Source organism: Myotis myotis, unplaced genomic scaffold, assembly GCF_014108235.1.
Source record: "Myotis myotis isolate mMyoMyo1 unplaced genomic scaffold, mMyoMyo1.p scaffold_m19_p_7, whole genome shotgun sequence".
NCBI classification, from domain to species: domain Eukaryota; kingdom Metazoa; phylum Chordata; class Mammalia; order Chiroptera; family Vespertilionidae; genus Myotis; species Myotis myotis.
Window position 1 is genome coordinate 20,763,775 of NW_023416379.1, and position 12,930 is coordinate 20,776,704.

General features: G+C 35.5%; 1 protein-coding gene across 5 annotated transcripts in view; it reads left to right on the forward strand.

Annotated features, from left to right (window-relative positions):
• Positions 1 to 12,930, forward strand: part of AKAP7 (A-kinase anchoring protein 7) — a 101,868-nt gene that overhangs the window by 9,656 nt on the left and 79,282 nt on the right. For all 5 annotated transcript variants that reach the window (XM_036317857.1, XM_036317860.1, XM_036317858.1 and 2 more), the window contains exon 3: positions 5,539 to 5,672. In XM_036317857.1, coding sequence (XP_036173750.1) covers positions 5,539 to 5,672 — 134 coding nt within the window. The remainder of the gene's footprint in view (positions 1 to 5,538; positions 5,673 to 12,930) is intronic.

The following is a 12,930-nucleotide window of genomic DNA, read 5'->3' on the forward strand; positions in this document are numbered from 1 at the left end:
GGAAAATAGTGCTACCAAGAACACCGTGGGAAGGCGAATCCTTGCCAGTAAGAAAACTCCTCCCCAAATGTTTGATCTGAGTGTCTCAGTTGTCAACTGCGTTACCTTCAGTGTGGGTGCAGTGTCACTAGGTGAAATGCAGCCTAGTTGGCTGAAATGAGTCTTCACTTCTTTTTTAGTTTTGTTTTGGAGAAGAGACTATTTTACTAGGATTATATGTTAGAATATGAAATGTATTAGAATATTACATTAGAATTAAATGTAAATATATTTGTTATACTTATTAGGATATAAGTATCTATTACAAATAAAATATTCAAATGTATATAGAAAAGAAAATTGTAGAAATATGTAGGAAGCCTTACAACCTGAGCCACACCTCTGGCCTTACCGGGTGGACATGTCCTGGGAGAAAGTGCAGCATTAGTGAGTTGTTGGCCTGGGCCTGGAAGGGTCTGTTTGCTTTACTGGAGGGGTGTCATTGATCAATAGGTTATACCCCCCAGTAAACCACCCAGAAAATGGGGTTGCTGCTGCCCTGCTTCTGAAAGCTGAATGGGAGTATGCAAGGGAGAGTCATTCTGTTGCTGACAAGAATGGCTTAATGTGCTTCCCATAAAGTATAAATTTGTAGAGGCCTTTAGTTTATTGGACTCTATTCCCTTAAGAGAACCGCAGCCTTTAACTCTCAAGCCATATTTAATCAAGATTCAAGATAAAAAATTTGAGTGAGTTTTTTTTGTTTTTGTTTTTTTGCAACATGTCTTTCCTCATTGTGGAATTTAGTTCTCACATTGAAATGATTACAGTCCTTATTTTACCTCACACAGAATTCAAACCTTGTAGTTATTAGAGATTTCAGAGATGTGAGAAATTATCATTGCATTACTTATTATCTAATACTGTTAAGTTGTATTTTTAAAAATACTTCAACTATTAAGTATTTTAATATATCAGTTGAAACTTACTGTACCTGAAAATATTTTTTATAGAAAAATGATGCATCAAATAAAGTTGAATTGCTATCCCGGTATTATCCTGAATCAGTTTTTTAAAAAGGTAAATTATGTTCTGTTTCCTTTCTGTAACTGATTGGGGAAGAAAAGTCCAAATTTTATTTTGAAAGGCTTAAAGTAAATATTTGGCCCAAATGATACTAAGGATTGATATCTTACTCTCCCCCCCTTAAAAAACACACACACACAAGAAAACAAAAATTAAAAAAGCATAATAGGTACACTAATTCATTGAACACATAATTATTGAATGCCTGCTATGTACCAGATACTATTATTGGTGCTGGGCAAAGGTTGTAGAAGATAAAGTTCAGTTAGTAGGCAAATGTATGGAGAGTTATTCAACTTCATAAGTATCAAAGGGTGCACATTAAAATATGATTATAACCTACCAGATTGGCAATTTCTTTTTTTATTTTATTTATTTTATTTTATTTTATTTTATTTTTTTATTTATTGCTTAAAGTATTACAAAGGGTATTACATATGTGTCCATTTTATCCCCCCGCCCTAGACAGTCCCCTAACCTCCCCTATCCCCCAGTGTCTTATGTCCATTGGTTATGCTTATATGCATGCATACAAGTCCTTTAGTTGATCTCTTGGCAATTTCTTTTAAAAATAGTACTCAGTAATTTTAGTGTTGTATCTGCATTGTTTGTGACAATGCATTCTTATAGTTGTTTTATGAGTGTTCTTATCCTATGCATGAACATTGCTAGATATTATATGAGTACTTTGTTCATTGTATTTTCATATGGACTAAATAAAAAGAGTAGTAGCAAATTATATGTTGGAACTTAGATTATGATTTCAAAGTTAGAAATAAAATGAAGTTCAGTAAGGAAAAAGGGGATTTATATTCTGGCCATACAAATAAGCTTTACAGCAAAAAGACAAAGATGGATAAAGAGGAAAAAAAAATAGATACTGGGTTCAGTAGGTAAATCAGCAGGACTCTCTGAATTAAAAATAAAACAGATATATTACAAGGTTAAATAAAGCCACTATAGCAAAAACACTCATAGGATTTATCTCCTTTTTTATCCAGCTGTCATCAGATAATTTCAAATTTTGCCCTGGCTGTGATGCCTACCAAAAGAAAATTTTAGCTAATCCAGTTCAAATGAAAGTTAATTATTGGTAAGATTATAGAAAACTAAGGGAATTTAGAGAAACATTGTACTTATTTTTACCGAGGATTGGGGTTTTTATGCTATGTCATTCTCATGATGCCAGAATTGTTAGAGTTGTGATACATTACAACTAAGAGTATTAACTTCAGATAAAAAAAAGAGTATTATCTTCAGAGATTATGGTTTTTCTTCTCTGTATGTCTGCAAACTGGTCTTATGGAGTGCTTGAAATGCAAAGATTGTTGCTATAGAGAGCAGGACAGTTTAGTTTTAAATAGATAAGGTATAAAACAATTTAAAATGCTGAAAGCTTCAGTGCCCTTTCAAATACCATGTTATTAGGTCTATTTCCCTTCTTAGTATTGTTCATATTGAGTAAAATATAGCAAAAATGTTTCTGTGTCTTATGTTCATAATAAGAAATAAATATATTTTACATTTCTACCCAATACACATGTGCATGCAAAAAGCTCAAATTTCATGAAGTAATACTTAAACTTACCATAAGCAATGCACTATCCTATAGTAATTCTATTCCATTACTTTTCATTCCATTTCAGTTTTTAAAAAGTGCCTTTTTATTATTTCCTAAGATGATTTCATAACCCATGAGTAGGTTTATACTTGGAATTTAAAAAAATAAAAACTAGACTATAGGTTTAGGATCCTCTTTCTACTATGTTAATTTTAGTTTGGACACCAGTCTTTTTTAACTTCACCACCAAATGTGCTAATTGGTACAGCTGTTAACAGTTAGTACCTTTATCACAGATCACAGAATTCTATAACTAACCCTAGATGGAGATTATCTGTCCCTCCCCTGCCTCTGGAGTGTCTGTGTGTGTGTGTGACTTTTAAGTATAGTCAAAAGTAGAATATTATAATAAGTCTCATGTTCATTACTTCTTTCTCACTGGGTTATTTTGAAATAAATTGCAGATATATAATTTTTATCTGTCAAAACTGTAGTGTGCATCTTTATAGATATTCCTTTTTAAAAACTACCCAAAGCATCCTTTCCATACTAACAAATAACAGTAATTCCTTAAGTCATCAAATGTCAGCATTCACATTACTTTGACATAATTTTTTAAAAACTGGTTTGAATTAGGAACCAAAGTCTATGATTATATTTAACTGACACATCTCTTTTATCTCTTTTCATCGATAGGTCTTTGTGTGTGAGTGTGTGTGTGTTTGAGTGTGTGTGTTTATTGGCGAAGAAGTCAGGTTGTGTAGAAGTACCCTATTATGGTCATTTAACATCTTTCTCTGTCCTTTATATTTACAGTTAACTAGTAGTTATATTAGGAGGCTTTTTCAAGTTTTGGAATAAAAATGCTGCAAAAATGTTTTGATTTTACTATTGTGTGACATAAGGAGACACATAATGCTTGGTTGTCTTGCCTTTTTGTGATGCTAGAAGTGATCAGTGGCTTTCTATCTTGTCATCTGATGTATCCATTATGAAAGTTTCCATCAGCTTTCTATCTAATGGATTGTTCATTGATGAACTTTGGGTTGATCCCATTGCTCTATTATGTATTTCAAAATGGTGATATTTTAACTCTATTGTTTTGCATTTATGAGCTGAAAATTTCTATAAAGAAGGACTTTACCTTAATTAACTTACTTCTTTTATAACTCTTTGGTCATAAAGAGTGACTGGATAAATGTGTGATTTATTTTTCCCCTTTATCATCAGATTTTTAGAATAATAGTTCTTTAGACTCCTGCAAAGGTGACCTGTAAGTTTTTGGTTTTAATTTTTCTTTTGTTTATTATCTTGAACTGATGGTTCTAAATTTATTTGATGTTTAAATAACATCATTGAAGTTATTCTATTTGATGCTCAATTTGTTTAATCTTTGGCCAATGTCGGCAACTTTCAAATATGCTCCAGAGACTTCTGACATGGTCCAGGAGTCTTTGATTTGCAGGCTGCTCTGATCCATTTTGTGCCCCAGACTTAGAATCAGCTATATCTCCAAGGACAGGCCAGACTTTCTGGTTCTCAGATAAAGAATTGAAGTGACTTGATAGGAAAATGCTTGTTGGAAGACGAGTTTTGTGTGTAATAGTAACTACTTAGGCAGAACTGCAACGGAGAAGTAGTTTGATCCAATAGAAAGTATTCTAGGAGACTTGAGGTCTAGATTCCAGAATCAACTCTGTGATACTGAGCAGTGTTTGAAGGATTTTCTGCTATTGTTTCATCATATGTGAAATGAGAGGCTTAGTAAGATCCGGGTTGTGTAGACACATGGGGATTATGCTATTGGGTCAGCTCAGACTTTTGCCAGTCTTTCTCAAGGCATTGGGTGCAGGTGGTCACTGTGGTCTATTAGAATTGATCCAAAGATGAAACCAACCCGTGAGATTAAATGTAATTAGGTGGGTCTTCCCTCCCACTCCTTTCCAAAAGCATACCTTAGGAAATAAATTAGTATTTTTTACAAAGTCTCTATGAGACACTCCAGTTTGAACAGTAAGCTACTGTTCAGGAAGACACAGCCTGAAAACTCAATTAATGGTAGTTTTGCATACATATAGAAGCCCCAGGCAGAATCTGTAAAAAAAAAAAAAAAAAAAAAAGAAGACAATTTCACACTGATTTGGTGATTATTTCTGGAGGCATAGCTTCATAATTAGAATTGTTGAATGTTATAAATGAGTCTTTCGAATATGACTTTAAAAAGAAGTGCGTTAAGTGCTTCTGAAATTATGTACAGTCAAGGACCAGTTTTGTTTTGTTTGTAATTCCTATTTGTTGCCCACTGATACTTTTGTAAAAGGCAATAAAAATGAATTATTAGAAAAATGTTTTAAAAATGACCAACAGAATAGAAACCAAAATTCAATAGACAAAATTCTTTCGCCTAAGTGCTATGAGTGTTTCTAAGTAGTCTCTTAATTTTTACAACAAATAGCTTGTAGTGTGACATTGGCTGCAAACCAAACTTTGAGTGGCACTGCTACAAGTAGTCATACATATTGAGTCACACAGGATTGATGAAAAAATAATGTTTTCTGGGGTCATGAATTTTGTGGCACAGAGGTGAGAATGGTGGTTGGCCATGTTTTAGATCAGAGGTTAGTACACTGTGACCCAGTGGCTGGCTGGTTTGTGAAAGTTTTACTGGAACACAGCTATACCTATTCATCTGTGTTCTGTCTACAACAGACGTGGGTAGTTTTGACTGAGACCATATGATATGCAAAGTCTAAAATACTTACTCTGAGGTCCTTTGTGAGAGAGTTTGCCAGCTCCTGCTTTAGATTTGAAAATGACAGTTGTGAACGATTGATACTTATATAGTTTTTGTTTCCTATATTAACTTTGTTTTAATACATTAGGTATATTATTGTTTGATTTTTATCTTCTAGTCACTGATGTACCTCAAGTAAATTTGGAAAGAAGTGAAGAAAATGAATATAAAGATCAAATAAGGAAGAAGAAAAAAAAGTACAAAGACTATCAACCAAACTATTTCCTATCCATTCCAATCACCAACAAAGAGGTGCTATATTTTTACAAACTATTTTTACTATAAAGTTATAAATCATACTTAAAGTACACTAAATAATTACTTGTAAGTCCATTTTCTCTCAGTTTGTAGGAGTCTTTGGTGGCATGTTAGCTGGGCCTTATAGGGAATATTTGTATTTAAATGGAATATATTTAAAAAATAATTTTGAAAAATATTATTTCAACCATCGTATTTAAACAATTTTTCAAAAGCCACTTGAGAAAGTATTGCCAGATGGCATGTCATGGTCCTTTCTAAGCATTTGTTCACCACAACAGAGGAAACTTTCAGGAGCTGAGAGCAGTGACCAGGTAGAAAGAGAGGAATTCTGAAATCTTTGCTGGGAAAGTAAACTGGGCTTTCTTGCTGCTTAGTCCTGTATATGGTAATGATGATTGCAGCATAATTTCTTTTTTAAAAAAAAATATGTTTTATTGATTTTTTACAGAGAGGAAGGGAGAGGGATAGAGAAACAGAAACATCGATGAAAGAGAAGCATTGATCAGCCGCCTCCCGCACACCCCCTATTGGGGATGTGCCCGCAACCAAGGCACACACCCCTGACTGGAATCGAACCTGGGACTCCTCAGTCCCCAGGACGACACTCTATCCACTGAGCCAAACCAGCCAGGGCTGCAGCATAATTTCTTTAAAAATTACTCACTGTCATATCAACTTAATATTACATGACAGACTTGGTAGAAATCTATTAAAAATCTGAAAAATTAATGTGGTATGAATAATAGGAAATCAGATCAGCTAATTAGCCCACATTAAGAAACCCTTCTATATGTGGCTGAGAAAGCAAACTACAGTATCTAATTAAAACTGCTAGAGTAGTGGGCTAGAAGAGATTGTGGGGGCAAAAGAGGACCTATGTAATACTTTCAACAATAAATATTTTAAGTTAAAAAAAATACAACTGCTAGAGCAGTGATGTAGGAATTGAAATGCCGTACAAAACAATGCCTGACTTGGAAGACTGACTGCATTTACATATTGACCCAATTTAAGAGCCAGAACTGAATTTCTCTTTGTGGGTTTTAATCTCTTTTTACTGGGCACTTTTAGGTTGCTTCTCCCCTTACTTAACTAAAATGTTTCTAGGGAATGCTAATGAATCTTTAAAAATAAACAAAATTGAGATCAAAGAAATAAATATCATAAGAAAAAAATTCTCTTGAGACATTCTAGGAAATATCTAGTCTTTTAGATAAGCTTTAGCCGGGGAAAGAAGACAAATGAAAAGATAAATTGTATTCCTAACAGTACAAGATCGTAGAATCATATTCTGATTTCACTGGTACATACTGGGGGATTAATAGTAAAATAGTTCTTAAAAGTATTTAGTTTAATGTAACCAACAGTTATATATTACTAGAGGCCTGATCCATGAAATCCGTGCAAGAGTAGGCCTTCCTTCCCCTGTCTGCAGGCACCGGCTTCCCTCTGGCACCCGGGACCCAGGCTTCCTTGCAGCCCCGGCTTCATCCAGAAGGTTGTCTGGAAGGACATCTGGTCTAATTAGCATATTATGCTTTTATTATTATAGATTTTAAAATACTGCCTGGCTGGTGTGGCTGGGTGGTTGAGCATTGACTTATGAACACGGGAGTCGGGGCACTGCCTGTGTTGTGGGTTTGATACTGAGTGGGGGCATGTAGGAGGAGCCCATCCATGATTCTCTCTCATCACTGATGTTTCTGTATCTCTCTCCCTCTTCCTTCCTCTCTGAAATCAATAAAAAAAATTTTTTAAAATAAAATACTTATGAGTTATTTGGAAAAGTTTTCTTTGAAATAAAGGATCATGTGTACATATGGGAATTAGAGGAGAGTAGGATGTCAAAGGTGTTGCTGCTAACGGAGCAGTCAGACCCAAGCCAGGTCCTCAAGAAACTGATTGTGAAATAGAAGGGTCTTCCCAAGGACCTGTGATTTATGATTGGGAGAGACTTCAGTTTCCTTATTTTGATTTGTTGGTTAGAGAGTGTTCCACTGCAGAGTCAATTAGTATAAAAATTGTTGAAAACTTCATACATTACTTTCATTAGGCCCTTCATTTTATCTTTCTCCACCCCTCTACTCTTGGCTTTCATGGTAGTCTGAATAGCAGTTCTGTATCATCCTTCACTCATGCCTTCCCCCTAACCCTAATCCTAACCCTGATCCTGACCCTAACCCTACTAATTCTGGTTTCTCACCTCTTCCAGGCAAGATTGGTGGGGTGATGTGGTGGGGAAAGGTGGATGGGGAAGGGAACTGAGAGGAAAGCTGGTAGAGAAAGTCTTTCCTTCACCTCTTAGTTCAGGTGATGGGAGGAAAGGGGATGAGAGAACTGTCTGCAAACCTTAGTTTTCACTGAGCAGCCTTTGTTTCTGCTTCTCAACCTCTGGGATGTTGTATAGAAAATGACAGAAGTCCAAGCTTTGGAGTCTGACAGACCTTGTTCAAATACCAGCTGGGTCACAAACTACTGTGGATGTGGGTCAGGTTACTGAATTTCTGTAGTTTCAGTTTCTTCAGGGGTAAAATGGAATTGATTATGATTATTTTTTAAACCCAAATCTGGACATATTACCTCCCTGTCTATACATTTCAGTATTTTCCCAGTGACCTTAGGATAAAGACAAAGTCTTTACCACAGTCTATACGATTCTGCATAGTCTGACCTCCACTTCAGCCCTCCTTCCTTCTGCTGGAGCCCCCTCTGGCCTTCTGTGAACTTGCCGGGGTCCCTCTGCCCTTCTCTGGTGGGGAGTTTTCTTTCCTCTCTGGGTTTGTTAAAGCCAAAAATCTCAGCTCAAGCCTCTCCACTGTGACCGCCCCCCTGACGAGGTCAATCTTCCCCTTCCCCCAAAAGACTTGAAAGTCTTTCCTTTTGTCATTTGTCATCCTTGCAATTTGACACTTGTTAGTCTTCTTACAGAGTTTTTCAGCCCATTCCCAGTACCTACAACAGTGCTTGGCCAAGAGCAAACACAAAATAATGTCATTTCAGGGGCAAAAGATGTGTTTCTGGCATACTAAGTTACAACTAGAACATTACAAATAATAAATACAGTGTTATAAATGTCGATTTTATAATATAGGCTCAACAGTAGTTGTTTGTCTTTGAGGGGCTAAGGAAACTTTTAATAGTGGGGAATACAGACTTCAAGTGACCTCAAAACCAAATATTTTAATAATGTAATAAGTCTCTCAAGAGACTTATTTGTAGGCAACAGAAAGCTTACATATTAAATATGGGGTTTAGAGGTAAGAATGGGACTTTAGGAGGTACATTTTCTATCTTTTTTATGAGCACCTTTTTTGTTTGTTTGTTTTCAAGTATCTAATGTTAATTTTCTTTTTAAACTACTTATGAGCTTTTGTGGGAAGGCCTGGGAAAAGGAGCAGCATTTATAACATTGTTTAAATGGGAGACTGTACTCCAAATTTCAATGAAGTGACCTGCAAACAAGCTTTGGGAAGCTAGCACATTCACAATGAGTTGCTCTACTTTTGGCCTCTACTTGTTGGCATCTAGTTTTAGAGAAAAAAGTTTTCAGACTTACATGGACCTTTGATTTTTAAACATGTTCTTAGATGTTTTTAATTCTTTATTAGTGGAAAATAATGTTTTCATATTTTTAAATAATGGAATTGGAAAATGAATTAGAATGACTGCATCAAAATATCCTAATTTTAAGTATATGAAAGTATGTATTTCTCCATTACCGGCAATTACTTGGCTCAAATATAAAAAGAAAAAAGAAAAAAATTTAATGGAGCTATAATAAATCTTCAATGTTTCTTAACTGACTAGATTTTATATGCTCTCTTATCAGAAGTAGTAATTTAAGGAAAATCAGCATTGAAAATGTAAGGAAACAATCAGAAGTTGATTGAAATTAGGAGTGTATTAATTTCTTTGTAAGACAGTTTTTCTATACTAGTAGAAAAGTATGATTTTTTAGAGGCTTAAAAAGGCATTTGTTACATTTAATTCTGTATTTCATCATTTTGGTCAGGAGAATATGCAAGTAGATTTGCACATTCAGTTTCTGGGAAATGTAATTGCGAAAGTATTTGATATGATCATGTATGTGAAGCACTTGATAGATATTAAAAATTCTCCTATTTGAGGATAATTTCTTAGTTTTACTTCAGTTATTACTAAATCATCAACTTTTGAGTTGTTTTTCATGGTTGTAGACAAGCAAGAAAAATTAGAGTATTTAGCTTTGAAGAAAAGCTATGTAGCAATGTAACATGCGCACACGCCCTCGTGCACACTAACTTTAAGGCCTTTTCTTTGAACTCATAATAGACTTTGATTCAATTAGAAAGCTTAAAAGATATAAAAATTAATTTCCTCATTGTGTTGTTTTCAATGCAATATAGCTTAGCGGTGAGGTTTAGCAGATGGGTGTCTGATTTATTCTCTAAGCAACCAGAAATTACTCAGTGAGTGAAATATTTAAGAATTTAGCCCTGGCTGGTTTGGCTCAGTGGATAGAGCGTCAGCCTGCAGACTGAAGGGTCCCAGGTTTGATTCCAGTCAAGGGCTCGATCCCCAGTAGGGGGCGTGCAGAAGGCAGCCAGTCAATGCTTCTCTCTCATCATTGATGTTTCTATCTCTCTCTCCCTCTCCCTTTCTCCCTGAAATCAATAAAAATATATTAAAAGAAAAAAGAATTTAATAAAGCTGTTTATTTTAAAAGGTTTCTTTCAATGTCACATTTAAATATGACTCTGTAGTACTACATCATTAATATGTGCATTGTGCAGTATTGCCAATGGCTGCAGGTTATGGTAAAAGATAAGCTTTAATGAATTTATGAATTTTAAACAGTAAGTATAAAAATTAATTTCCTTTGGTCTTTAATGACATTAGAACTTGTTTTAATAGCATATAGACAAGACTTCAGAGTCTTGAAGTATTTTTCCTTTTTATCTTTCAAGAATGTAATTAGGAATAGAATGTATTTTAAAAACTGTTAAGATGATATCAAGGAATATATAAATTAATCTGTCCCATCAAAGAGTAATCAGACATATGTAACTTGATTAGATTAACTTTAGAATTTTCATAGGTTTGATGTTAATCCTGCATTGTAAGTACTGTGTGACTTTGGAGAAATAGTCTTCAAAGTGTTTTACAGTTTTTAATTAGTGACTTTACAACCTACTTTATTATTCAAAGATATGAATGGTTTAAAACTATTTTACCATGTACAGTATTGCACTACAATGTAGAATATACAAATGAATGGAATTTGAGTATTGTCCTGAATTTATATATAATTGGTATTTGAGCTTAGAATGAAAACTAAGTTTTTACGACTAAGAAAATACAAATAATGTACTCACTGGATGCAAGTAGCAAACCTTCAGTTGTGACAATCAAAGTGTGGCCAGGCATTGCCAAATGTCCCCTGGGAGGCAAAATTGCATAAGGAAGAGAACCACTGATTTTAATAACATTGCAATGTTGCAAACCTTAGGTTAGGCAAGTGATATAGAGTTTACAAAGTAGTTCATCTACTATGTAGTTTATCTACTGTGATCTTTAACATACTTTGTAAGTTTGGCAATACACATTTTATTATTCCCATTTTGCCAGGGGAGAAACCAAGACTTAGTGAAACTAGGTGACTTGTATGGGGTTACAGCTGTGGCAGGCCTGGGGTTAAAATCCAGGACTTTTGAGCCATGTCCAGCACCCCTCACTTACATCTCTCTGTATTACATAGCAAAGTTCTCATCCTAAATCACCTTTTCGTTATCAGTTAAGCCAGAATTACCTATTGTATCAGCTAAGATTAGAAGATGTAACGATATTGTTTTGAGATCTGACATTGTTGAGCACCTATTTAGGCCCCTTCCATATGAACCTGGACCTTCTTGAGCTGCTTCATTATTCCCAAAAGCCAATTTCAGCACTTCATTGCACCGGGGAAGAACTCTCAAAATTCAAATTTAATATAAACGTACACTAAAGGCTTTGTTTTGAGAGGGATAGTGTGTTGTTCCATTACACAGTATCCAATAAGATTTCCCAAAACCTTCCTTTAAAAGTCTTTTTCCCCTCAGGGTTTCATTTCTTAAGTCAGTACCCACATCTCTGACCCTCTCCTTGCCTTCTTGAAAACTCTTACTCCATTGCTCTCAGCTACATCTCCTCCTCCACACCCTTTCTGGTCTTTCCTGCCAGTGCCTCCCTCATCTTTTCCCACGCACTGCAATTTACCATTTTCTCAAGTTCTTGTGCTGTCTTGGGTATATGATTGTAAAAGGATTAAAAAAAAAAAACTTCTGTGGTTCAAATTCTTTTAGTAGAAATGATACCAGTGTGTGCCTCATAGGATTGTAGAGAGTCTTCAGTGAACTAGTATGTGTAAAGAGCTTACTATACTGTCTAGATACAGGGGTCCTCAAACTTTCTAAACAGGGGGCCAGTTCACTGTCCCTCAGACCATTGGAGGGCCGGACTATAGTTTAAAAAAAAACTATGAACAAATTCCTATGCACACTGCACATATCTTATTTTGAAGTAAAAAAACAAAACGGGAACAAATACAATATTTGTATTTGCATGTGGCCCGCGGGCCGTAGTTTGAGGACCCCTGGTAGAACCTAGTGGCCACACAATACAGGTTAGTGACTGGTGTCATTGGTTAAATGTTTTTGTTATTATTACCAGGCACTGTGGTAAGGTAGTGGGGTAGAAGAAATAGGTATTGCCCTGGAGGAATTTATAACTTAGTTTTATCCGTGTCGTGTAGAGGAAACTGTGGCTCTATAAGATCTTTGTGTACGGTTACATTATGTTATTAACAGGCCATCAATATTCTCTTACTGGGTGTCACACAAGTGACATCTTGCGTAGAAAAATATCATGTTAGGTGTTACTGTGTAAATTCCTACCAGGGAAGCGCTGATTCCTGTGTTTCGGTCCTCCAGATTGCAAGGAATAGAGAAATGCTGAGGTTCTTTTGGGTGGCGTGCATTTATTGTAAAGATACCCGGGCAGTCACATCCCAGGACATATCCCAGGATTTGCCCAGTCACATTCCTCAGATAATGGGAGCATTGTTCAGGATAAAACAGCTCCTCTGGTATCAAGGACAGTCTGCTGTGCTCCTGATTCAGTGTTTTCTTATCTCTGCTGCCTTTTTCCTGACTCTGCTCTTGTTGCCAGCCCGTCTCTCCCCTTCGCCTTTTCTCTCTGACTAATTCTGCTGCCTCAGGGCTTCTGTGTGCTC